This window comes from Paramormyrops kingsleyae, chromosome 4, assembly GCF_048594095.1.
Source record: "Paramormyrops kingsleyae isolate MSU_618 chromosome 4, PKINGS_0.4, whole genome shotgun sequence".
Classification (NCBI taxonomy): Eukaryota; Metazoa; Chordata; class Actinopteri; order Osteoglossiformes; family Mormyridae; genus Paramormyrops; species Paramormyrops kingsleyae.
In genome coordinates this window covers 14,470,270-14,498,003 of record NC_132800.1, presented here as the reverse complement: position 1 = coordinate 14,498,003, position 27,734 = coordinate 14,470,270, and the positions used below count along the sequence as shown (strand labels likewise).

Below are 27,734 nucleotides of genomic sequence, written 5' to 3'. Positions count from 1 at the left end.
TATCCTGATCACTGGGAGAGTTTTGACTCACTCCGGCAAGTGCTGTGTACAGAGGGTCTGACTGGGTGCTGCTACTGGGAGGTTGAGTGGAGCGGGCATTTGATTGGTGTAGCCGTCACATATAAAGGGATCAGCAGCATAGGATGGAGTAATGACAGTGGGCTTGGAAGCAATAACAAGTCCTGGTGTTTGTACTGTGATCCCTCTAGTTACACACTCTGGCACAATAATGATGACACTATTATATTTGCCCCTGCTCTTCTGAGATAGGAGTGAACCTGGATCACGGGACAGGAACGCTGTCCTTCTATGGCAGCTTGAGTAATATCATTCAGCCATGGCATCGATTTTGGCTTAGAAGGACAAACTTTAAGAGGCAAGGACATCTAAAATATCCTGGCAAGTGCAGTACAAAAGTGAAGTTAGCTCCTCCGTATCGGTACAGTGAATATTCTCTAAACACGGTCCAACAGCATCATTAAACGCAGTTACAAATTTTGTAGCAGTAGAAGGCTTCATCTGTCGGAAACATTGGGAGCCCACACAAGTTAGGGGCATCACACGGAAGATAAGTTTCCATCAGAATGGGGGAATGATCAGAGAAATCAGCCTCACAAACTGCCATATTAAACACAGACAGGCCATATGATGGTACAAGGTCTAAAGTATGGCCATGATCTTCAGTATGACCTATTACAGACCTATTACAGGTCAAAAGATTCAGTAAGATTCTGGAAGTCTTTAACTATCGGCTTAGGCGAGCAGCAAATATGTATGTTAAAATCACCCACAATCAAAACCCGGTCATATTTTGGCATAAAATAAGTCAGAAAGTTAGAAAAGTCACTAATAAAGTCCTTCTTATATATATTTTGGTGGCCGGTAAATCAAATGAATAAATACTAGATTTAGGCGGCCCAGTTCAAACATAATCACCTCAAAATTGTAAAACTGCTGATAACTGTTTACAAATAAAAGTTTTCTTTAAAAACTATAGCTACCTCTCCTCCTTAACCAGTAGATCTCAATGAGCTAAAAGATCGCAGAAGGCACTTGATTGAAGTCTGAATGCGGCGTAGATGATTGGGTACTCCTAGTAAAACAGAGGAAGGTCACCGTGTCTGCTGTTAATGTTTATAATCCGGCATTTTGTAGCAGAACGAATATCAAAAAGAGCTTGGCAATCATATACCAATAAGGAGCAAACATTTCCAGCAAGAAGCATGATACAAACAAACACCAACATGAGCTAATCATGGAAGACGGCCGGCCACACACACTGGCACCATCTTAGGAATGAGACGTCTTATCTTGTCTAAAACTGGAGAAAATTTGCCATTCACTTCATGCTGAAGGACTGGACTGAGTTGCTGTGTCAGTGGGTGAATGACAGATGCTCATGTTCATCCACTCACTCACCAGCTCATTCAGAATGAGAATGAGACCCAAGGGAGTGATCAAAGCTGTCGGTGGTCCATTCACTATAGGCATATATAGTCCCAGACTGTCAAAAAAGAGGGACAGTCCTGGTTCAGTTTTGTTCCCCAAGGTGCAAACTTACTAATGTTCCCTCCCTCAGACTCCATTTCTGTACCTTAAATTAGACTAAAGGGCACTTTTACCTACAGCTAGGATACAATTGACAGACCCTTGAGGGAACAGCCCGTACAGATTGGTACTTTTTTTTCTGACAGTGCAGGTGTAGTTTCCAGCCAGTCACATGCTGACTTACAGCAGGTCCTTACATGCCTCACTGGCTCTCACTGGCCATAGACAAGGAGGGAAGCAGCTTTACATTTCTGAGGACAAACAGAAGAAGGAAAACAACAAATCTGTGCAGAGACGTGAACGTGAGTGTGTAGCTGCTGTAAGGGACTCGTTCACTGTGAACAAATCGGCCGCAAACTTTACACCATAAATGGAAGATACCTGTATCAATAATTAATGATGGATTGATGACTTTGTAATGTGGGCATGTGCGGGGTGTGTGTGTGTGGGGGGGGGGAGCACTGGGGGTGCCAAATGATAACTGACGATCACTTAAACACCCCCATCCTAAGCAGGGAAATTTACCAGCCAGCAGAATTTATCGAGGGGACCTTCCACCGCCCCCGACCGGCAATTTAGTGGTCTGATGCCCACCCAAGGGATCCCTCAACTTGGTATGCAACGCACCCCCCCCCCCCCTTTCCATCCTGCCTTACAAACCACAGACTCACCCAACACCCTGAAGAAAGTTCCCTTTTAAGTTTGGCCTGTATATACCCTGTATATGTGTTGTTGCTAGTCTCAGTATCCATATAGGTTGTTTGTTTGTGTCCTTAGACAGTCTTAGTGTTTTGTCTGCCACCCTTATAACCGTGTTTCACAGAGTATCACCTATTTTACCTTCTCACTCGAACCCTTATATAAATATGGATAAATATATATGTATAGCTACCCCTGCATACATGCTCTCATGGTTTCCCAGAGGAATCGTGAAAGTTAAATAATGTAACCAGGTATCTCAGTGGGTCTCCTATCAGAGGTTTTTTCAGTCTTTGCTTAACAACCCCCCCTTTTTACATTCCTCTGTTGGCTCTTATCTGATCTTTGTCATCTGACCTTTTTGACTCACGGGGATTCCGCAATTGAGTTTGAAGTAATCAACCATTCAGCATAACAATTAGTTGATAATCATTAAATAATAATTAATAAAAAATTTATTAATTTCCCTACTACGGAGCCCCTAAGGTGACAAGGGAGCAGGAAAAAAACGGCAGAAGAAAAAAAAAAGTCATGTTTTGCGTTATAACCCAAAACTTTTGCAATATAACCCAAAACCTTTGCATTATAACCCAAAATCTTTGCGTTATAACCCAAAACTTTTGCGTTATAACCCAAAACTTTTGCGATATACTTTTCCATAGTAATGCAACAATAAAATCAGGTGACTAGTGTACTTTTGGTCATTCAAGTGCAACTTCCAAAGCTGCTGTTTGCATAATGTGGTTGATCCCCGCTTCGCTTATTAATCTAATTTAACTGTTAAAAAAAAACTTTAGAGTTCAGTGTGGTAAGATTTGATTGTTTAATTCATAATTAGTGATTTGTAAAGCAAGCCTTGGTAAAGTACGTTTCAGTAACATTGCTAATTAATGCTAATCTGTTGAGATTGATTTAAGCCTAAAGAATTGTTCGTTTTTTGTTGTTTCATGTTTATAATAAATTAACATAAATCAAATGCACACTCTCTTTTCTCACATGAAGTCCATTTATTCTGCATTTTGCATACATCCATCGATAACCATGAAGCTGCCCAGAGTGCAAAAGCTGCTCACAAAAAATAATCTAATGTATGTTACTGATGTGATTTATGACTTTTGTTTTTAACTATGTTTTTGCTTTCGCAGTTCTCCCGTCTCCTTTAACATGGTTATTATATATGCTGATTTAATCTAATACTGTTACTTATGTTCAATTATAGTAAAGTGTATTTATTTAATTGTATTATATGATTTATGTTACCCAGTTACCTCACGCTTTGAGTGGAGCTGAACTAGGACATCAATAGGATACAATAAATATGAAGCCTTTATTGTCAGTGTACAGTTAGCAAAAACAATATACAGAAAGAAATATATAAAATGTAAATATACAGGGGAGGGGAAAAGCCCCCCCACTCATCAGGATTACATTTCATTACATTTTAATCAGACAGAATCATTTTGCCTGTTTGTTCAGTTTGCTGAACCCAGTCACTTATTTTATCTAAAATATGTCACACTTCAGAGTAAAAAGGGTTATACTGGTTAAAAAGCAGAGATTTTACCTTTTTGCCATGGAGAAGCAGCGACATGTGGCACTCTGATGAGGTAAAAATGATTCCTCCAGCACACAGTGAGCTATCCCAGCATGCACAGGGACACGGAGGAGAATAAGGAAACCCAAAACCCTGGACAGAGGGGTTCAGTGAATGAGGAGGTGAAGCTGTACAGGAGGGTCAGTCCATCAGAGGAGACTCTGTAGAAGGACAGAGTACCAGCCGCCCAGTCCAGATACACTCCTACTCTGCGGGACCTTGAGGGCTTTATGGGTATGACAGTCTGTTTATTATTGTGCCGGACAGAGTAACTGTCAGGAGAGCAGCTCAGCATCCATGACTTGTCATTGTATCCAAGCCCACAGTCAGCACTGTCTCCTTTCCTCCTGATTCCTTTATAAGTCACTCCTATCAGGGCTCCTTTTCCACTCCACTCAGCCTCCCAGTAACAGCGACCAGTCAGACTCTCTCTACACAGAACTTGGAGCCAGTAGTCAAATCTCTCTGGATGATCAGGATATGGCTGCTCTGCCCCCCATGTCACCTTCCTGTTCCCCTCTGACAGAGACAGGGCTCTGTTTGCTGTGTTTGGGTCCAGCGTCAGCTGGCAGGAGTCTGTAGGTAAGAGGAAGAGCGATTAATCCTATCACGAAGCCCAGCATCTCCATCATCATCACTGTCACACCTCACACACTCACTAACACAGAACTCGCTCCAATACACACATTTTATTCCCAATATACTCATGTAGCCGCCCGAGTCTGCGGCGCTCCGGCTGCCCCCTGCGCTGTGAGACGCGCCGCGCTGAGAGACTCGCTGGGGGCCGAACTGCACTTTAGCCTGCGCTCTATTATTCTGTACGATACATAGAATATTATAATGAAGCAGGAATTCAAGTATGTGAAATACCTCAGGAAATGTCGGACGCCCGCGCAACGCCGGCGGGAAGACGGGGCGAAATGCTGCGCGTACTAAATTAATAGCCTTAATTACAGGTAAATAAAATTACAAACAGCATTAATCAAACGTTTTATACTTGAAATTGTACCACAAAGAGTACCACTAGATGTTAATTTGTCTTTACTTCCAAATAAAAACTTCTTTCAAACCACTTCGGACACATACCGCCCTCCAGCAGCATTCAGCGCCGACTAGTGATGTGTCGGTCGCGAACGACCCGGTCAAAAGATCCGGATCCTGAGTCCTGACTAAGAGACATTTTTATAAAGCAAAACGGCCCCGCGGCTCAGCGCTCCACGCTGCTCTGACTGTGACTGAAGTTTGTGTTAATGGCGTGTGAGCCACGCCACCAATCACGTGATGAGTCAGATAAGGGGGGGGGGGGGAGGGTGATGACGGTGTACAGGTACAGAGCAGGAGGAGAGGAGAGGAGGAGAGAAAGAGAGGGAGTGTGGTGCGCGAATAGTAGGTAAGATGAGCGACAACGGAAACGAAGCGGCATTTGGATGCATTTTAATAGCTATGATAACTCAAAGGCACAATGCACAGTTTGTAAGATGAAGCTGTCATTTCAAGCAGGATCCACAAACAACCTTCACAGACACTTAGGAACTGCGCATCCAACAGTTCAGATGGAAGGAAAAAGACAGGCTAGCGTGCTGCTACTGCCAGAAGCCGGATCAGACCGTCTAAGCTGAGGTACTTAGCCTTTCTGCCCCAAAGGAAATGTTAAAATGTTACACTGTTAGAAAGGTGATAGATAGTTCTTAAAGTGGATAGATACTAAAACTGTTGGATGCTGGTGTTTTGCTCGTTGTCATTTCTTTATAATTTCTTTATTGTTATTCGTTATTTATGTTATTTGACTGTTAATGGTATCAAAGACAAAAACAGATTTTCCACTATATAATGTTCAATACACATGTAGTAGTGTTTGAGGTTTTTGCATTTCATCATTTTATACCAAACATGATGGTATTGAGAAAATCATAAGGTTTAGTACACATATCAATCATGCGTCATAACAGCGCTGAATCTGGCTGAGGCAGAAGTAATAAAATGAAGAGCCGTTTGGGAGCCGGAAGAGCCGGCGCTTCTTGGTGAGCTGAGCCAAATGATCCGACTCACTAAAAAGAGCCGAAATTCCCATCACAAGAAACTTACATTTCTGGATCCCTGGTCTGGTCCTGCACTCTCCACTGTGGTCCACACTATATCAGAAGCAGAATGACATAGTACTGCTGTATCCATTTATTTAATTGTTGTACTTTCCACATACATGAGTTTATAGGAGGAGCAGACACACATTCTGTACTCACTTCAGTTTCTCCAGTTTACAGCTGGGATCCTCCAGTAGAGCAGCGAGCAGCTTCACTCCTGAATCTCCTGGGTGATTGTAGCTCAGATCCAGCTCTCTCAGGTGAGAGGGGTTTGACTTCAGAGCTGAAACCAGGGAAGAACAGCCTTCTTCTGTGACTCTACAGCCTGACACCCTGCAAAGAGACAGACAATATCTCTCCAATAAATAAAAATACCTCACCACTATGAGTATTACTTTTAAGTAAATGTGACGACTTCAATAAAGATTTCAGTAATTACACATTACTGTGTGGAATACCCAGTAATACTGACCTCAGTATCTCCAGTGTACAGTGTGAATCCCCCAGTCCAGCAGAGAGCAGCTTCACCCCTGAATCCTGCAGGTCATTGTCACTCAGGTCCAGCTCTTTCAGCTGAGAGGAGTTTGATCTGAGAGCTGAAGCCAACACTTCACAGCAAGTCTCTGTGAGTCTACAGCTGTCCAGTCTGGAAAAGGAAACGTGTTAAGATATAAATACATACACGACACACACAGGTATATCAAATAAAATATCAAAATAAACATTTGTAAGTACAATAAGAAATGCAGCATATAGCTGAAATATCAGTTATTTTGTTGTTTCCTTGTCCTAGTCAGAAACTGCTGTTTAATGACCTTACAGGGTGAGTTACCCTGAGACTCTGTAATATCTGCATAAGTATTTTTCTAAAGCTCTGAGCAGCGCTGGGGCTCAGTGATCAGCACTACAGCCGACCCAGAGGTTCTAGGGTTTTGGGTTCAGTTCCTGCCTCGGATGTGTGTAAGTGTACATGTTTATGTGGGATTTGAATGTCAAGAAGAGCTTAAGTTTTTTTAATTATGTATTTTTATATAACTATTGAATTGCTGACATCATGACTGAAATCCTTATTTTCTGTTTGCTGTATCTGAGAACCTGTAAAATTTCCAAAACACTAATCACACAATTACCAATCCTGTCAGATAGGGATGAAATAGTGAAACTTTTTTCGTCCCCCTGGTAAAATAGGACTGTCGCCTCTCTGATCTTGCTCTCTCTGACACACACATACAGGTCAGAGCTCAGGGTTGGCCAGCATCCAGCCCCCTGAAGCTGGGGGGTAAGGGCCTTGCTCAAGGGCCCAAAACCAGCATCACTCTGCCAGCCAGATATTTAAACCGGTGACCTTCTGACCACAGACACAGAGTCCAAACCCACTGAACCACACGCCACACTAAAATATACGTTAAAATATATACATATCCTGCAGTATCCAGAATGAAAAATAATTTCTGGGTGTCCATATAAATACACCATAATTGTTCTGATAAGATATAAAAGTAGTATCATGAATAACATCTGTACTTCTTTAGCAACAGACGTATGTAAGATCACTTACAGAGCTGTCCTAGATTTCTTGATCACAGGCAGCAGCTTCTGAAGACCATCATCTGATCTGATGTATTTCTTCAGATCAAACACATCCAGCTCCTTATCTGACATCAGTAACACAAAGGCCAGAGCTGACCACTGTGCAGGTGAGAGGTCTGCTGCTGAAAGGCTTCCTGAACTCAGGTATCTTTGTACTTCCTCTATTAGAGAATTGTCACCCAGTTCATTCAGACAGTGGAACAGGTTGATGGTCCTTTCTGCAGATAAATTCTCCTGTATTTTCTCCTTGATGTACTGGGCTGTTTGCTTAATGTTATGTGAGCTGGGTCTTGTCTCTCCCAGTAATTTTTGTAACAGAGTTTTACTGGAGTCTGTTGAGAGGCCAAGGAGGAAGCGGAGGTAGAGGTCCAAGTGTCCATTCTTGCTCTTTAATGCCTGATCCACTGCAGTCTTCAGCAGGTCAGCTGATGAGTTTGACAGAAACACATATAAAGCAGCGAGATACTCCTGGATGCTCAGATGCACAAAGCAGTACACCTTCTCCTGATACAATCCATATTCCTTCTTAAAGACTTCTGTGCACACTCCAGAGTAAACTGAAGCTTCAGTGACGTCAATGTTATTCCCTATCAGATCTTGCTCATAAAATATGAGATTGCCTTTCTCAAGGTTGTCAAAAGCCAGTTTACCAAGTTTCAAAAGGAATTCCTTGCTGTATTCTTTAAGCTTGGTTTCATAGTTTTTCATATACTTGTCATTTTTTAAACTCACCTGAAAGATCAGGAAGTGTGTGTACATTTCAGTCAGAGTCCTTGGAATATCTCCCTTGTCAGTCTCACTAAAAAGCCTTTCAAGGACAGTGGCTGAAATCCAGCAGAACACAGGTATGTGGCACATGATGAAGAGGCTCCTTGATGATTTCACATGTGTGATAATCCTGCTGGCCAGACTCTGATCACTAAATCTCTTCCTGAAATATTCCTCCTTCTGGGCATCACTGAACCCTCGTATCTCTGTCACCTGGTGGACGCACTCAGGAGGTATCTGATTGGCTGCTGCTGGCCGGGAGGTTATCCAGAGGAGAGCGGATGGAAGCAGATTCCCCTTGATGAGGTTAGTCAACAGCACATCCAGAGATGTTTTCTTTGTTACATCAAACCAGTTCTCATTGTTCTGAAAATCTAGAGGAAGGCGACATTCATCCAGACCGTCAAAGATCAACAAAACTTTGTATCTACACAGCTCAGTGGATTCAAGCAATTTCAGTTCTGGGACAAAGTGGTGAAGCAGATCAATCAGACTGTATTCATCCTTAATCAAATTCAGGTCCCTTAAAGGAAGAGTATATATGAAGTGAATGTCCTGGTTTGCTTTTCCTTCTGCCCAGTCAAGAATAACTTTCTGCACAGAGATTGTTTTCCCGATACCTGCGACCCCTTTAGTGAGTACAGTTCTGATAGGTGTCACACATCCATGTAAGGGTTTAAATATATCATTACACTTGACTGCAGTGTCTTCTGTTACCCTTTTCTTGGATGCTGTTTCAATCTGTCTCACTTCATGTTCATCATTGACTCCTCCAGCTCCCCCTTCAGTTATGTAGAGTTCTGTGTAAATCTCTTTGAGAAGTGTTGGCTGTCCTTCCTTAGCTTTCCCTTCAAATACACGCTCAAATTTCTTCTTCAGATTACATTTGATTGTGCGCTGAAACTTCGACAAAAGGTCCCCTGAAATAGAATGAGTACTTTTCAAAAAACATTTTTTACTCATTTAGGCCAAATTAAATCAAATTAAATAAACGATAAACTGAAATGTAATACACATTATTTCATAAACACTTTTTCTGTGGTAAATCAAACACACTGAATGAGGTACAGCTCTTACTCTTCTCCAGCATGTCAGCGAGATCATTTTGCTCCATGGTCCTCAGGATGTACAGTGTGATCTTCAGAGCTCCCTCTCTACCACAGGTCTTCTGCATCTGACCATCACTGTCCAGGTCATTGTCCTCCTCCAGCTGAGGCTCAGAGCATTCTGGGTCATTCTGATCCAGGTACCTTTTGAATTTCATCAGCTCATCCTTCAGAAACGTTTGAGCTTTTTTCTCCAGTAACTGAAATGAACAGTTACAGTTTAGTTATTATCACTCCAGGCACCGTATCTTTTTATAACTTCATTTGTGAGTTATGCTGCGTTACATTTCAACTTGTAACTTGGAAATTCAGAGTTCCTAGTGGGAAATATCAACTGAAGTCGGAATTTAATGTACTCTGAGCTAAATATAAGTGAATGAAGATGAAGGCCATTTAAACTGGGGCACATTAAATACAAGGAGTTATCTGGCTAAGCAAGAAACCCTGCTGTTTGAAACAGGTCCCTATTCAAGCGATTTCAGGTCCCTGGTTTTGCTAAATGTCTTTCCGACTTGCTGTACTGGAATGAGGGCAACTTGGGTGTGACGTCATTCCCAGCTCCAACTTCCGACCTCCGAGGTAAATGGAACGCAGCATTAGTTGTAAATATCTTCTCTTTCACAGGACAAACTACTTACTGTATATCTGTAGAAGATATATGTCAATTTAGATAAAATTAAAGAAAATATACTTAATAAATGCAAACCTTGAAGATGGATGATAAGTCTCCTTTATGTTGATGTAAATTACATCTATTTACTTGGTCCCTGTGAATAAAACACAAATATCCAAACATTATATTTTTATTTAAATAGAAGTAACTGCGGGGGTGGCATCGTGGTGCAGTGGTTAGCACTGTTGCCTCGCACCTCTAGGACCTGGGTTCGAGTCCCCACCTGGGTTGCATGTGTGTGGAGTTTGCATGTTCTCCCCATGTCATCATGGGGTTTCCTCCAGGTGCTCCAGTTTCCCCCCCACAGTCCAAAAACATGCTGAGGCTAATTGGAGTTACTAAACTGCCCATAGGTGTGCATGTGTGGGTGGCTGCCCCCCCCCATCCAGGGTTGTTCCCTGCCTCGTGCCCATTGCTTCCAGGATGGGCTCCAGACATCTCATGATCTAGTAGGATAAGCAGGTTGGACAATGGGCTCCAGACATCCCATGATCTAGTAGGATAAGCAGGTTGGACAATGGATGGATAGATGTAACTGCCATCCACATTCTGAGCATATTTCATTAGGGTGGCTTCCTGACATCAGCTTGCTTATGACATTATAAGAGATAATGTCATAAGAGAGACAGCAGGTAGCAGCCAGGAGAGACTGTAGCTCACAGTCACTGGTTCCAGGGTTAACTTCTTGTAAACTGTTTAACATGATTTCAAACGGATTTCAACTTAATTACCATAACTATCCAGGGGTGGAATTCGAGGGGGGGACAACCCTGGCTCCTGCAATTTAGGGCCCCCACCTGATCTCAACCTTTTTTTTTTTGCTAAAAAAAAAAAAACATATAACAAATATTCTACACAAACTATTTATATAATTATTTTGACTACAATAAAATGTATATCAATACACCAATATACAAATTTTGCGTGATTGTCGCCCCCCGATCAGTGAATTTTACCGACAGCACTCCTGTTTCTCTTTTGGCTCCAAAAGCAGCTGGCTTAACCCCAAAGGGATTTGTTCTGTCCCTTGTTTCCAGGGTTAACACTAGACTGCCTGTAATACTCAGGGGCTTCCTGTCTCTTGCTGGGCTGCACCTCAGGTACCCAGCAGGCCCAGGCTCTGGTGTGACCTCTGGCAGCTCCGTAGGATCTTGTCCAGTGTGAGAGAAAAACTGACTAGAGGGATATTTTGTAATCAGCGTTGAAACTTTGAAATCTTTGTGCAACTAATGCAAAAGTACCTGAGTGTTAGGCAGCTAACAGCCAAGAATGTAAGCTTAAGAGAATTAAGAGTTAACCTTAGTGTAGCAATATGTGCTTGGACTTTGTGCTCATTAGATTGAGCAGAAATGCAGGCTAGAGAACAGAAATGCAGGTTTAGAGCGTGTTTATCAGACAGAGCAGGAAAATCACAAAAGTGAGTGGGGGCTGCTTGCAGGTGACCAGACCCATAAGTTACAGGCTGTATAAAGTACATATGAAATGCTGATTACAAAATATCCCTCTAGTCAATTTTTCTCTCACAAGTATTTTCCCTGGTCCCAGTGGCCTGTACTACGAAGCGGGGTTACTGGCTTATCGGGGTAACTTGTCGGATTTAAGGTACCACAGTTTAAATGGACTTCATATTCGCTCACTTACATTTTGCCCAGACTACCTTAAATCCAACAAGTTACCCCGATAAGCCAGTAACCCCGCTTCGTAGTACAGGCCACAGGTTCACAGCCCCTTAGTTCTGTTTGTTAATTGTTAGTTAATTCCACCTGTGTCCTGTTTCCAGTGTCTGCTCTGATTGGTTGATTGTGTTGAGTACTCATACCTAGTCCCCATGATCTGTGTATTTTACTGCCTGCCTGTGGTCAGTTCCTTCAGTTGGTCATTGTATCACATGCTGTTGATTCTGTGCTTTGTTCCTGTGTGTATTGGATTCCTGTGTAGTTATTTTCCCCTTAGTTCTGCTCCCTGGGTTGCTGCTCTTTACTAGTGTTCCCCTGTGTTTTGTTGATATGGCCTTTTGACCCCTCGTGGTTCCCTTATTTTCTGCTCTGTGTTTTGTTATAAATTAACCCCTGTCATCTTGGAGCCGCACTGTGGATCGTCATCCTTTCCTCGCCTGCACCATCCCCCGATCCCATAACAACTAGCTAATTAGTAACAGGCACTGTTCCATTAAACATGTTCATACTGAAGCCTCAGTCTGAACAGAGCTAATGAGCTGAGGACTGACATTTAAAATGCACTTTTCAACCGACCTTCTAATTCCAGCTCACAAGAAGTCAGTCTTTACAGTAATCCTCATCCTTTTACCTCAGATGTGATTTATACAGAAGACAGACAAAACTTCTATTTAAAATTTCAAAGACAATGGCATTTGCAAAAGTAAAAATATTGAAAGTTGAAGTTCTTTTTCTTGTAGATTGTGTTTGCCTGTATGTCTTTTGATTGAGAGTCTGAGTGTTTTAAACAATGTTTAAATCCATATTTACCTTTGATCTGTAGGAAAAAGTCCCTCTCTGAATAAGATTAGTGGGTCCATTGACCTGTCACTCTTCATGGAAACACAGCTGGGTACAGGTGAGCCTGCTCTCTCCATCAGGACACTGTGGACAGTGAGAGGAAAGATCCTCATTATATAAATATAACCCGTATACAGTGGACAGGGTCACATTAAATCTTCAGCTGTTTAACCTTCTACTCTGTCTTCATGTACTTTGATATGCTGTGAAGCTCTTGATACAAACATGCTTGTTTACAGTTAGCTGTAATGTGAAATATAGTGTCTCACCTAAAATGAAGATCCCAGTATGAAAGGTTTAGTATCATTGTTACAGCCTCCGTTGCTAGACTGACCTGTTGTTGCTTGATATTATATAAATTTAGCCTTAAATGCGGTTCCCCACAATAAATTTCACCAAGTTACCGGCTACTGGACTGAATACTGATAACATGTTATGAATGGTGCGGAGTGCGGAGACCGAAAATATAAACTTTATTTTATGATATTCAGAAAATCATCTCGCGCCTCAAAGATGTGAAACATTGAAGAATCAGCGCTAGGTGGCAGCAGAGGACGGCGTCCAGGGAGTGCAATTAAATGTAAATTCTTGAAGGAAATTAAATTTAATAAATTTAAGTGTCCCCATGATCTGTATATTTTATAAATTTAATTAAATTTAATTAAGTATAATTTTATTAAATTTATTAAATTTAATTAAGGATAAATATAAATCATCTACTCTACGGACCTGAATCAGTTAATTCTCGAGGAAGTGAATTAAGGCAGATTACTCTCTCTTTCGAGAATGCTGGAACGTTTATTTTTATGACCTTGTGTAAAGCAGTACAAACACACAGGTTCTGTCTTACCTCTCAGTTCTCTTTGTTTTACACTCCACAGGGGGGGTCATTTCAGAAGCAGCTCCTCCCATTTTTGTGCCGATCTAGACCAGATGACTGATGCCGGGGCCTCTATGAACACGAAGCGTAAATAGTGACATACACGCATAATATCTAGTAGCTACTTCATGCAACGGGTGCGGCCGCTATATATAGATGTGCTTTAATTTATATACATACATACATATATATCTATACACACACATGCATATATTTGTCTGAGGTCTCCTAGAACTGGTTTGAGAAACGGTATATAGCATGCAAGTAAATTTGTGTCATCACAATTTGAATTTTATACGGCACTGACCATCGAATTGGAGCAACTTTGAAATGTTGTCTTTGTATTTTTAATCTCGTATTTTTGCATGTGAATTCGGACCATCGAATTTCCGATACATATTTCCAATAAATAAATATTCAATGTTAGAATTTCAGTGGCATATAAAGTTCAAATTGTGATGACACAGATTTACTTCCATAATCCGCTCTAATATATATATATAATATAATCCCAAATATAACTTATTTTATTTTAAGGTGCATTTGTTGACTAAAATCTTACCTTGCAATACAGAATCTTATCCGCGTTTCTCGACAAAATGGAGAGTCTAGGATTAAAATATTTTCGCTTTCATGTACAAACTGGAAATGCTGCATACCAAACGCGGGAGCGGTCTAAACAGAAATGGACACGGACTCAGTGGCCCGGCGTAGGATTTTTGGGGATATTATCCATGCGACTTAATAACAAGTTACAATAAGAGAAAGGGGACAAGCTCTCGCCGCCACCTAATTCTGTCATGACGTACATTTTGCGTTATAGGCTACTTGTACATATAAAACGCGGTTCTGCAGTGACACTTAAATCAATAACACAAATAAATCATTATCACACAATCTTACTCATGATTCACTTTTCACATTTTCCGCCGCCATACGGCTGCTTCAGGGACATTATATAAGGCTTAACGTGAAAAAGCTTAATGTGGTTTAATGTACCAAAACAGCGACCAATAATCACCAAATTTCTCACCGACATATTGGTCATAAAGTCTTTCACCTTTTCTTTGCAGCCACTTCAGATTAATATTTTATTAGTGCCACTAAATATCTAAAACAAAAATCTTTGTTCGGAAAACACCCCAGTACTCAGATGTTCCTAGGAAATGAAAGACGTACCACTGTTATCTTTTCTGGTGGAAGTAGAGTAAATTATTATGCAGGCTGAGAGCAGTTCCCAAACTTTTTCATATGACTGTATATATACACACAATGGTAATTATATATACATTATACATATATGCAAGAATATTACAACAATTGTATCCAACAGCCACTTTCAAGGTTCACCTTTCAACAGTCAACTTAAAGACTATATTGAATTTCTATTTTATTAGCAGACCACCATCACAGCCTATATAACATATATTGCAAATATATACTTTTGTAAGTGCACAAAATCATCTGATGATTTAATTGTTGCTTGTACCGACTACCACAAATGTCTAATGTGTTCAAGCTGAATCAGTAAATGTGGCATTTTGACTGGGAATGAACACTTTGCAACACAATATGGGTTGAGAAATCTTCAGGTCATTCACAGTCCTTATTCAATATTCAATTCAATTTATTTGTATAGAATATTCTCACAACATTACATTGTCTCAAAGCACTTTACAGCATCCCCACCCAAAGCCCCCAGTGAGCAAACCAGAGGTGACAGTGGCAAAGGAAAAACTCCCTAGAAGGAAGAAACCTTAGGAGGAACCGGACTCAGAGGGGGAGCCCATCCTCTTGGGGCTGGCAGGGAGAGTCAAAGTCCCAATTCACATTTTCACAGTGTTTACATTAGAGACACAAAGCAGGGGGCAGGAAGGTGATGACAGACAAGTGCTGGAGCTGCTTCAGATGGCAGGATGAACAGTGGGACGGCAACAGGGCATAAAGGGAAGGCATCACAGGCAGAAGGGTGTACAGGGAAGGCATCACAGGCAGAAGGGCGTACAGGGAAGGCATCACAGGCAGAAGGGTGTACAGGGAAGGCATCACAGGCAGACGGCTGTACAGGGAAGGCATCACAGGCAGAAGGGCATACAGGGAAGGCATCACAGGCAGAAGGGCGTACAGGGAAGGCATCACAGGCAGAAGGGTGTACAGGGAAGGCATCACAGGCAGACGGCTGTACAGGGAAGGCATCACAGGCAGAAGGGCATACAGGGAAGGCATCACAAGCTGGAAGGGGGTCACAGGTAGTGGAGTCGTCGCAGGCAGTGGGGTAGGCAGGATATCTTGAAAATTTGATTGACGCAGTGACTGACTACTCGGGAAACAGTATGCTACATAAAGTGCAACTGAAAAAACAAACCACAAATGGTCTATTCCAAATAATTTCAAAGTCACAGAAATATAGAACCATACCTACCAAAGAACCCACAAACTTCTTAAATTCACTGCTTCTGCCTACTAAAAAACTGCTTATCCAGCCTGTTAGTCTCCAGGGGGTGTCTGCTACATTAGGCCCCTCCTATGCAGGCGAACAATAACTAAAGGAGGACGGTGATTGGATGGAGGTCCATTGGAAGTCCAGGGGGTGTGTGCTGCATTAGGCCCCTCCTATGCAGGCGAACAATAACTAAAGGAGGACGGTGATTGGATGGAGGTCCATTGGAAGTCCAGGGGGTGTCTGCTACATTAGGCCCCTCCTATGCAGGCGAACAATAACTAAAGGAGGACGGTGATTGGATGGAGGTCCATTGGAAGTCCAGGGGGTGTCTGCTACATTAGGCCCCTCCTATGCAGGCGAACAATAACTAAAGGAGGACGGTGATTGGATGGAGGTCCATTGGAAGTCCAGGGGGTGTCTGCTGCATTAGGCCCCTCCTAGGCAGGCGAACAATAACTAAAGGAGGACGGTGATTGGATGGAGGTCCATTGGAAGTCCAGGGGGTGTCTGCTGCATTAGGCCCCTCCTAGGCAGGCGAACAATAACTAAAGGAGGACGGTGATTGGATGGAGGTCCATTGGAAGTCCAGGGTGTGTCTGCTGCATTAGGCCCCTCCTATGCAGGCGAACAATAACTAAAGGAGGACGGTGATTGGATGGAGGTCCATTGGAAGTCCAGGGGGTGTCTGCTGCATTAGGCCCCTCCTATGCAGGCGAACAATAACTAAAGGAGGACGGTGATTGGATGGAGGTCCATTGGAAGTCCAGGGGGTGTCTGCTACATTAGGCCCCTCCTATGCAGGCGAACAATAACTAAAGGAGGATGCTGATTGGATGGAGGTCCATTGGAAGTCCAGGGGGTGTCTGCTGCATTAGGCCCCTCCTATGCAGGCGAACAATAACTAAAGGAGGACGGTGATTGGATGGAGGTCCATTGGAAGTCCAGGGGGTGTCTGCTGCATTAGGCCCCTCCTATGCAGGCGAACAATAACTAAAGGAGGATGGCGATTGGATGGAGGTCCATTGGAAGTCCAGGGGGTGTCTGCTGCATTAGGCCCCTCCTATGCAGGCGAACAATAACTAAAGGAGGATGGCGATTGGATGGAGGTCCATTGGAAGTCCAGGGGGTGTCTGCTACATTAGGCCCCTCCTATGCAGGCGAACAATAACTAAAGGAGGATGGCGATTGGATGGAGGTCCATTGGAAGTCCAGGGGGTGTCTGCTACATTAGGCCCCTCCTATGCAGGCGAACAATAACTAAAGGAGGATGCTGATTGGATGGAGGTCCATTGGACGTCCAGGGGGTGTCTGCTGCATTAGGCCCCTCCTATGCAGGCGAACAATAACTAAAGGAGGATGGCGATTGGATGGAGGTCCATTGGAAGTCCAGGGGGTGTCTGCTACATTAGGCCCCTCCTATGCAGGCGAACAATAACTAAAGGAGGATGGCGATTGGATGGAGGTCCATTGGATGTCTAGGGTGTTTCCTACATAGAGGTTCCTGTAGTCAGAAGTTTGTCTGCTAATAATAATTAAAAAAACTAAATATATGAGTCCATTACATTTATTTATTATTGTCTTTTTTTAATGCTTTCTTTTGTCTTACAGCGGGCATCAATGGAAAAGGCTTAATGTGAGATAAAGTGCATATTCCTAATATTTTGAATTTGAAAGAAAAGTTTTTATGACCATTTGGTGATTATTGGTCGCTGTTTTGGTACATTAAACCACATTAAGCCTTTTCCTTATAGTGGGTGTCAAAGGAGAGGAAAACGCTTAACGTAAGATAAAGTCCATATTCCTAGCATTTCCATTTTGGCTTTTTTGTCAGGTTAAAGTGATTATGACCAGATATGTCTGTGGGAAATTTGGTGATTATTGGTCACTGTGTTGGTACATTAAACCACATTAAGCTTTTTCACATTAAGCGTTTTAGAATGCCCCCCCCCCCCAATCATTAGGACAAAAGAGTTTTTTTTCCAGTTAGAAGAGGATAACTTAGAGACAAGGTTTTGACAGTGGAAGATAAAGTCCAGGGTTAAGTTACTGTCAATGATACATTAACTGTATGTGTCTGTGTGTCTTAAGGACTTTTCATACCGATAGCAACATGAAAAACACTACAGGAATTTACGATATATATGCAAATATGACGGATCAAAACCATTCATCCAACCATTTATCCTACTGGGTCATGGGGAGTCCAGAGCCAATTCAACAGCCAGGATGGGGGGGCAGCCCATCACAGGTCACACTCACACACCATTCACACCTATGGGCAATTTAGTAACCCCAATTAGCCTCTTTGGACTGTGCGGGGAACCAGAGTACCCATGATGACATGGGAAGAACATGCAAACTCCACACACATGGAACCCAGACAGAGACTCAAACCCAGATCCCAGAGGTGTAAGACAATACTGCTAACCACTGCACCACCATGCTACCCACCATTTTGTTTTATCTAAAATGAAGGAGGGGTCTTTGTTGGGGAGCTTTAATTGTCATAAACAGCAATACAGATATAAATAATAAAACTAAAACCATTTTTTAAAGAAAATATTCAGCATTCACTGGAATACCTACAGTGCAGTGAAGTCCAGCACTCATATGGAGGGCAGCGGCACACAGTACAGCTCCTCCAGGACATGCTGTGTTATTTCTTTGCATGTTACTGAAGATTTAATGTCCAGATGATTTATTGTCCAAATGCTCACCGTGACCCAAAAGCTTCAACACTGTAGGACAGATTCCATACAAACTGCACCTCCTGTCTCGACTTATTATTATTGGTGGCAACAAGTAAATGAGAATCAGCGCCTCCAGGTGACGGGAGAGTGTACTGCTTGCAGGTGCACACAGGTGGTGCCTTCCTGAAACCATGTGCACTGTCAGACAGCACTGTGACTTGGTAGGTGGCGCTGTAGCCACACCTGGAGGCTTGTGGGTCTGGTTCCCACTCCTGGTTCTGCATGTACAGCTTGCATGTCCTCCCACAGTCCAAGATCATGCAGTTTGGTGAATTAGTGTCCTAAATTGTCCTCAGCATGTGTGTGAGTGTTTGCCCAGTGATGGACTGGCATCCCATCCAGGGTGTCCCTGCCCTGTGCCCAGTGATGGACTGGCATCCCATCCAGGGTGTCCCTGCCCTGTGCCCAGTGCTTCCTATAATGTGCTGTCCCATAACTGTATACTTCATAAGGGGATTATTGAAATCTGTTGGATATTTTATCCAGTATTTTATCATTCTTTTTCTGGGCTTAACTGAAGCTGGTCTTGCTACTTTAGGTGTGTAGTTGATATTTTAACTTAGTAGTAATTAAAATAAATTTACATAGTTACATCCTGGGAAGCTTTCTGGTGGCAAATTAATAGTCATTCTGAACCTGGTCACCTGACTCTCCTTCCTAAGACACGAAGGTGGAGTTTGATCTAACTGCTCTTCTCAGTCTGGCCTCAGTCTAAAACCACACCTACTGCAGCCTGAGAAGCAGGAAGCTCCTCCCACTCTCACACACAGAAAACTGAGAGAAAACTAAACTGAATCCTATCAGTGTTCGTGGTAAAATGGCAGAAGCCAGTATCACAGGGAATCAGAACCAGTTAAGCTGTTTGATCTGTCTGGATCTACTGAAGGATCCGGTGACTATTCCCTGTAGTCACAGTTACTGTATGAGATGCATTAAGAGCTGCTGGGATCAGGAAGATCATGCTGGAGTTTACAGCTGCCCCCAGTGCAGAGAGTCCTTCACACCCAGACCTGTTCTGGGCAGAAACACCATCCTGGCTGAAGTGGTGGAGAAACTGAAGCAGACTGGACTACAAGCAGCTACTCCTGTTGACCGTTGTGCTGGACCTGGAGATGTGAAGTGTGATTTCTGTACTGGGAGAAAATGCAGAGCAGTCAAGTTCTGCCTGGTGTGTCTGGCCTCTTACTGTGAAACTCACCTCCAGCCTCACTATGAGTCTCCAGGTTTTCAGAAGCACAAGCTGGCTGATCCTACTGGACATCTGCCCGACAAGGTCTGTTCCCTCCATGACAAACCCCTGGAGAGCTACTGCCGTACCGACCAGCAGTGCATCTGTTATTCCTGTAAGACGTTTGAACACAGAGACCATGAAACAATCGCAGCTGCTGCAGAAAGGGCGGAGATACAGGTCAGGCCAAAAACTCTCTAATATAAATTATGAATTTTATTAAGTTATAACTTTTTTGTCTTAACTCATGAGCATTTCTGCTTTAAAGATGCAGAGATCAAGTCTGGTTCAGTAAAGAAATGTGTTACTGAATATATCCTATAACTGATTAAAGAGAAATTTTAGCACCTTAACTTATATCAGAGTCTGAGTTCTAACTGGGGCAAACCTGGGTCATGATGTTACTATAAAGTATAAAAAGTTCAAATTTTCTACCAAAAACTCCATCAAACAGTGAATCCTGTGGCTACAGTTGAATGCATGCAGCAAGCAAACAGGGTGAAGAGGATCACTTATTATCTGGATGAGCATCTGAATGGCTGAGATGTGTGAGCTAAGAGGTTTTAAATATGATGCAATTGTTAGCGTCAAACATGGTGCTTCCAGCATCTCAGAAATCACCACCATCCTGGGATTTTCACACACTACAGTGTGTAGAGTTTACCGAGGATGGTGCAGTAAACATAAAACAGCCAGACTGTGGCAGGTCTGTGAGAGAAGACACCTTGTTAATGAGAGAGGGCAGAGGAGAATCTCCTAACCATTTATCTCGGTCAGGGTCATGGGGACCTGGAGCCTTTCCCAGGCAGCATAGAGCACAAGGCTGGGCTCCATCCTGCAGTGGATGATTAAAGAATATGATCACCTTCAATAAAACAAACTCATTTCATCATCTTTTTGCTACATGTAGAAAGATATGGGTGAAACCCAGATGGAATTTCAGCAGAGAATTGAAGTGAGAGAGAAGGAGCTGCAGGAGCTGAGAGAGGCTGTGGCCTCAATCACAGTGAGTATGAACCTGAAGAGAAGATAACAGCTGGCTTGTAAGAAGCATTTCAGGTGTGAATTGAGGTTCTTCCACAGATGGGTGACTTGAGTGGTTTATGGTAAATTAAATTCACTGTGAGTTATAATGAGTCAGGGATTTCCCACAGGGGAGGGACAAAGGCACTGAACAGGGGGGTTAATCTAAATGAAAGGTCTTTCTCAAATGGCCTTTAAATAATATTCTTTCTAACAAATGTATAAGTTTCATACTCCAGTGTAACAGATATCAACCCCAAAAAGTCACCTATTAAGCTCACACCCAATGGTGACAACCAACCTGCCCCATACAGCCACCAGTCTCTGCCAAATCCCTGCAGCTGACAGTGTATCAGCTTAATGGGTGATCATGTACGAAATGATTTACACAGGTCTGCTTCTTTGTTTTATTCAGTAACAACTTTAACAAAAATCAGAAGAAATAGTATTTCTTAAACTGCAAATTGTGCAATTGTTGCCAAATTAAATACAATAAAGAAATCAGTCATTAAAATATCATTGTATACCCCAACTAACCATTTGTAGTCAGAAAGTACATGTCAGTCTCCAGTACAAAATATACGATGGAGCACAGATAAAACTTTTAAGCGTAATTAACCAAATGTCAAGGTCAGCACCTGTTTTGTCCCAGTCTTGCGTCTTCTCTCCGTTTGGCCAGCAGGTGTCACTGGCCATCCTGTCTTCCCCCGTTGTCGTAGTCTGTAGTGTTTCCCCTGTTCCCAGTTGATCCCATGGCTCAATGAGCTGAGCATGTGGCTACTTGTTAACCACTCTGTTGTGTGTTAGAATCCCACCTCCTCTGTTTTTGTATTTTGTTTCATTTGTATGACTTTTTTAGTTCCTGCGTCGTGTGATTTGTATTTGGTTTCATGCTTGGTGCCCCTGCTTGTGTTTTTACCTGTCTGTTATTCCTCTAGTGTAGATTCTGTTTCCTTGTTTCTGTCAGTGTCTTGGTTTTCCCCTCCCACTCCCTGAGTTAATTATTAGTCCCACCTGTTTCCTGTTCTTCTGCCTGCCCTTGTGTGTTTTCCTGATTGCTTGTTATCCTGCACCCTCCCTGAGTGGTTCATTGTATTTTGTTGGATGTCAGTGATGTTTGATGTAGTCGCTATTGATGTATGTTGCTGAGGTTTGAATGTTGTGTGATTTATTGCCTGCCTGCCTGCTCTTTGTTTCCCCTGCCCCATTTGTAGTTAGTCTTTGTTTATCCCCTGTTTAGTTTTGACCCTGCGCGGTCCATTTATTTTGTAGTGTTTTTTGTGTGTTCAGTGTTGTTTAATAAACCCCTGTGTTCCTGTGAGTCGCTAGGGGGTCGTCCATATTCCCTTCCTGCCTGCACCATGCCTCACCCTCGCTCCAATTCCGCCCGGTGCTGTGACACCAAAATTTAGAAAGAATGCAAGTCTGAAGACATCTAGTTTGTATAAATCTTATTGTGTCCAGCATTAGCCTTACATACATTGCACTCTGCAGTTTTGCATTTTTCTTCCTTCAGCGTAAAGTACAGCCCCTACGCATCCGCGAGGCTTAGGGGCAGAATATCACCCCTAACTGTATCACAGTCTGCTAGCCAGAACTATAACATAAAAAAGTCTGTTTATTACCAATTTCTAAACAAACTGCCCTGTACACTTTCCATGTCAAAATAATTGGTCATGTCCTATCAAGACCTTTATATATACTGTATAAATTGTGCCACTGTATGTAGAAGTTACTATTGTACTCATTATTAAAAATGCAAAAGGTGCACAGCATACCCAAGTCAAGACTTTTAATATTAAAGATATAGTGTACATTTACTCAAACACAAGACTTTTAATATTAAAGATATAGTGTACACTTACTCAAACACAAGACTTTTAATATTAAAGATATAGTGTACACTTACTCAAACACAAGACTTTTAATATTATAGATATAGTGTACACTTACTCAAACAAATATTATGTGTTGGTAATATTTATATCCAGCTGTTGGGTTTTTGCACCACTAACTTTCCCAGCCTCTTATTGCCCCCCTCCCAACTTTTTTGAGACGTGTTTCTGTCATGAAATTCAAAATGAGCCAATATTTTTCATGAAATTGCAAAATGTCTCACTCACAGTTTGCATATCGATCAAACAGGCCGACTGAAGATGCAATATCCTCTGCCCTTCACCTCTCCCTATCTCACCTGGAGAAGAGAGACACATGTTAGAATGCTGTTCATAGACTTCAGCTCAGCATTCAACACCATCATCCCCAAAGGCTCAGCAGGAAACTGAACGAGCTGGGACTGAGCACCTCTCTGTGTAACTGGATCCTGGACTTTCTGTCAGAGAGGCATGTAGAAGAAGTATGAAATAGACTTAAAACCAAACCATCTGTTCTCCTCCATCAGACTCCTGTCGGCTCGTTCTGGATCCCGACACAGCAAACAGACACCTCCAACTGTCTAAGGGGAACAGAGTGGTGACATGGAAGAGAGAGACAGAGTCATATCCTGATCACTGGGAGAGTTTTGAGTCACTCCGCCAAGTGCTGTGTACAGAGGTTCTGACTGGGTGCTGCTACTGGGAGGTTGAGTGGAGCGGGCATTTGATTGGTGTAGCCGTCACATATAAAGGGATCAGCTGCATAGGATGGAGTAATGACAGTGGGCTTGGAAGCAATAACAAGTCCTGGTGTTTGTACTGTGATCCCTCTAGTTACACACTCTGGCACAATAATGATGACACTATTATATTTGCCCCCGCTCTTCTGAGATAGGAGTGAACCTGGATCACGGGACAGGAACGCTGTCCTTCTATGGCAGCTTGAGTAATATCATTCAGCCATGGCATCGATTTTGGCTTAGAAGTATGAACTTTAAGGGAGGCAATGACAATCTAAAATACCCTGGCAAGTGCAGTACAAAAGTGAAGTTAGCTCCTCCGTATCGGTACAGTGAATATTCTCTAAACACGGTCCAACAGCATCATTAAACGCAGTTACAAATTTTGTAGCAGTAGAAGGCTTCATCTGTCGGAAACATTGGGAGGCCGCACAAGTTAGGGGCATCACACGGAAGATAACTTTCCATCAGAATGGGGGAATGATCAGAGAAATCAGCCTCACAAACTGCCATATTAAAAGCAGACAGGCCATATGATGGTACAAGGTCTAAAGTATGGCCATGATCTTCAGTAGGACCTATTACAGACCTACTACAGGTCAGAAGATTCAGTAAGATTCAGGAAGTCTTTAACTAGCGGCTTAGGCGAGCAGCAAATATGTATGTGAAAATCACCCACAATCAAAACCCGGTCATATTTTGGCATAAAATAAGTCAGAAAGTTAGAAAAGTCACTAATAAAGTCCTTCTTATATATATTTTGGTGGCCGGTAAATCACAGCAATAAATACTAGATTTAGGCGGCCCAGTTCAAACATAATCACCTCAAAATTGTAAAACTGCTGATAACTGTTTACAAATAAAAGTTCTCTTTAAAAACTATAGCTACTCCTCCTCCTTAACTAGTAGATCTCGACGGGCTAAAAGATCGCAGAAGGCACTTGATTGAAGTCTGAATGCGGCGTAGATGATTGGGTACTCCTAGTAAAACAGAGGAAGGTCACCGTGTCTGCTGTTAATGTTTTTAATCCGGCATTTTGTAGCAAAACGAATATCAAATAGAGCTTGGCGATCATATACCAGTAAGGAGCAAACATTTCCAGCAAAAAGCATGATACAAAGAAACACCAACATGAGCTAATCATGGAAGACGGCCGGCCACACACACTGGCACCATCTTAGGAATGAGATGTCTTATCTTGTCTAAAACTAGAGAAAATTTGCCATTCACTTCATGTTGAAGGAGTGGACTGAGTTGCTGAGTCAGTAGGTGAATGACAGATGCTCATGTTCATCCACTCATCCACCAGTTCATTCAGAACGAGAATGAGACCCAAGGGAGTGACCAAGGCTGTCGGTGGTCCGGTCACTATAGGCATATATAGTCCCAGACTGTTAAAAAAGAGGGACAGTCCTGGTTCAGTTTTGTTCCCCAAGGTGCAAACTTAATGTTCCCTCCCTCAGACTCCATTTCTGTACCTTAAATTAGACTAAAGGGCACTTATTTCCTACAGCTAGGATACAATTGACAGACCCTTGAGGGAACAGCCCGTACAGATTGGTACTTTTTTTTCTAACAGTGCAGGTGTAGTTTCCAGCCAATCACATGCTGACTTACAGCAGGTCCTTACATGCCTCACTGGCTCTCACTGGCCATAGTCAAGGACGGAAGCAGCTTTACGTTTCTGAGGATAAACAGCAGAAGGAAAACAACAAATCTGTGCAGAGACGTGAACGTGAGTGTGTAGCTGCTGTAAGGGACTCGTTCACTGGGAACAAATTGGTCGCAAACTTTACACCATGAATGGACGATACCTGTATCAATAATTAATGATGGATTGATGACTTTGTAATGTGGGCATGTGCGGGGTGTGTGCGTGTGTGGGGGGGGAGAGCACTGGGGGTGCCAAATGATAACTGACGATCACAAACGCCCCCATCCTAAGCAGGGAAATTTACCAGCCAGCAGAATTTATCGAGGGGACCTTCCCCCCGACCAGCAATTTAGTGGTCTGACACCCACACATTCACCCCCCAGAGCTGAAAAGTCTATGCACATCACGAGACTCATGAAAATTATTACATTATCACAAAATATACTTCATAGATCTTACATAAAAGCCACATCATCAGTACTGTCTGAAATACAGGCAGTTCCTGGGTTAAGAATGTTTGACTCACGGATAAGTTGCACTTACAAACGGACTGTCATGAAGCCTGTTATATTAAAGATTTTAGTTAAACACAATGGTTCATAATAACAAAGGCAGCACTGCTTTGTGACTCTCAGTGACTCTCATTGTGTGGCTTCAGCAATTCGTCAGGTATTGGTTCAGCACTGTACTGTAGGTAGTTACTTTTATTCAAAAGAGAAAAACAAAAAAGTAAAGCAAAGTAGAACATAAACAGCTAAAAATCACCAAGGTGAGCAAAAGTCATCAGTCATACTGTGGTTAAATGAGGATTTTACACTTTGCTGGGTAATGATCTAAAAACACTGTTTGTTACATTAACTGTTAATAAGATGCTTACTGGCTTCATAGAATCAGGTCCTGCTTTGTTATCTGGTCGTGCTCGTTATGAATGACTGCTAACTGGCCAGTTTACAAGCTAACTTACGTTACTGCAATGTACTGTTTAGTACTTCAGAGTCACCTGCTTTATGAATGAAACCTGTCAGCATTCGCCTGCCCTCTGTTAACTTTTGCCCTCGTTCTCCTTGTGCTTCGGAAATCCTGTTTCTAGTTTTCATTTTGGATTCAGAATCGGCCAAAGCCACTGACTGCATACATTATTTACACAACAGATTTGCTCACAGGGAGGATCAAACCACTTTTGCTTTTGAGGCCGAGGAGGGGGGCATGGAGGGGGCAGGAAGCAGGCAGATAAGCAGAGAAAGGGAACAACAGGCAGATGAGGAGAACTTATCATGTAAGTTATTTATATCTATAATGAGAAAATTAATTATAATTACAAACCAAATTTAAATTATTTGGGGGGCTTATGGAGGCCCCCACCCAGACAGGGCCCTGGTTAGTCAGGTCCAGGATGGGGTGCCGACACATTGCAAGGCAAACTCACACCTACAGACAGTCTGGTGACTCCAAATCACCCATTTCAGCTGTGGAGGGAAACTGGAGAACCTTGAGGAAACCCCACAACAACATGGGAAGAACATGCAAACTCCACACTCACTGGGCCAGAGTAGAGACTCGAACCCCAGTCCCAGAGGTACGAGGAAACAGTGCTGACCACTGCGACAACACACACCCCCTAATTTCTCTTTACAATATCAAATTGTAGTATTATTTCTGGTTTGGGTATAAAAAGAATGTCAGTAACTTTTATGCTCATTAAAGCTAAATAAATGTTTGCTGTGGGTTCAGTTTGTATAAAGTACTATTTTGTTCATACACTGCAGATCCAGTGTTTGCCCAGTCTGCTCTTCTCAGTCTGGCCTCAGTCCAAAACCACACCTACTGCAGCCTGAGAAGCAGGAAGCTCCTCCCACTCTCACAAAAAAAACTGAACAAAACGGAAATTAATCTACTCAGTGTTTTTGGGAAAAGGTACTGATGGTGTAGGTTGTACACAGAAGTATAAATCAGCCTTTAGTCTGGACGGCCAGTAGGCAGAGCAGGCTGAGGCATTTAAATACCTGGGCACAGTTATGGAGCCTCCATGTCACTCCCCCAACATGCTGACCTTGTGTTTAAAATGGCCCAACAGCTCCTGCACCTTCCACAGAGGCTCATGAGTTTTAATGTTAGTAAGAGAGATTTAACTCTGGTCATTTATTGGATCTGTTCTCACCTTAATATCATATGCTGGTAAATTTCTCTTACAGTGAAACCTACATCAGTCTTTATCTGGTTGTTAATCAGACCAGATAACAGGGTCAGCTCAGCCTTCACTGCTGGAGTCGTTCTCTCGGTCAGTCTCTAGTAAAGCCTGCCTTTGATTGGCAGAACTGTCAGACAGAGACATGACAAGCCATCATATTATTCAATGAACTGGAATAAATGGCAGCACAGCGCCCTCTGCAGTCTGCCATAGAGCAAGTCAGTATGAACAGCCGTCCAGGCTTCTCTCCCCGTGAACTTTAGACACGTAGATGTGTGCAGGTCTGGGCTGGGAGCTTCCAGTGTGCAGGGTTAGCAAACGATTTCTGAATGTTCACTAAAGAAATATCAATCATCCTTGTGAACCTCGTTTAGTTTA

General features: G+C 42.6%; 2 protein-coding genes across 2 annotated transcripts in view; both read right to left on the bottom strand.

Annotated features, from left to right (window-relative positions):
- The window catches only part of LOC140588992 (NACHT, LRR and PYD domains-containing protein 3-like), a 164,577-nt gene extending 145,669 nt beyond the window's left edge, over window positions 1-18,908 (bottom strand). The window contains exons 1-3 of the mRNA XM_072711657.1: window positions 18,616-18,908; window positions 10,093-10,153; window positions 9,358-9,586 (exon numbers count right to left, since the gene is read on the bottom strand). Of these exons, the coding sequence (XP_072567758.1) occupies window positions 9,358-9,586; window positions 10,093-10,153; window positions 18,616-18,908 (583 nt within the window). The remainder of the gene's footprint in view (window positions 1-9,357; window positions 9,587-10,092; window positions 10,154-18,615) is intronic.
- LOC140588956 (NLR family CARD domain-containing protein 3-like) lies at window positions 3,885-9,243 on the bottom strand. Its single transcript, XM_072711603.1, has 5 exons — window positions 7,481-9,243; window positions 6,395-6,568; window positions 6,082-6,255; window positions 5,927-5,973; window positions 3,885-4,417 (listed from the first exon to the last, which is right to left on the bottom strand). Exons 1-5 carry the CDS (start codon window positions 9,241-9,243, stop codon window positions 3,885-3,887), a joined length of 2,691 nt encoding a protein of 896 aa, XP_072567704.1.
- Window positions 18,909-27,734: the final 8,826 nt, after the last annotated feature.

What these genes read in the sequence shown, in the direction of transcription:
- LOC140588956 (XM_072711603.1), bottom strand. Translation starts at nt 9,243, where the DNA reads ATGAGTAAAAAATGTTTTTTGAAAAGTACTCATTCTATTTCAGGGGAC. An exon ending in TGTAAACTGGAGAAACTGAA is followed by an intron (nt 5,974 to 6,081) that starts GTGAGTACAGAA and finishes CTTCTGATATAG; the next exon opens with TGTGGACCACAGTGGAGAGT. An exon ending in CAGACCAGGGATCCAGAAAT is followed by an intron (nt 4,418 to 5,926) that starts GTAAGTTTCTTG and finishes TCTTACCTACAG; the next exon opens with ACTCCTGCCAGCTGACGCTG.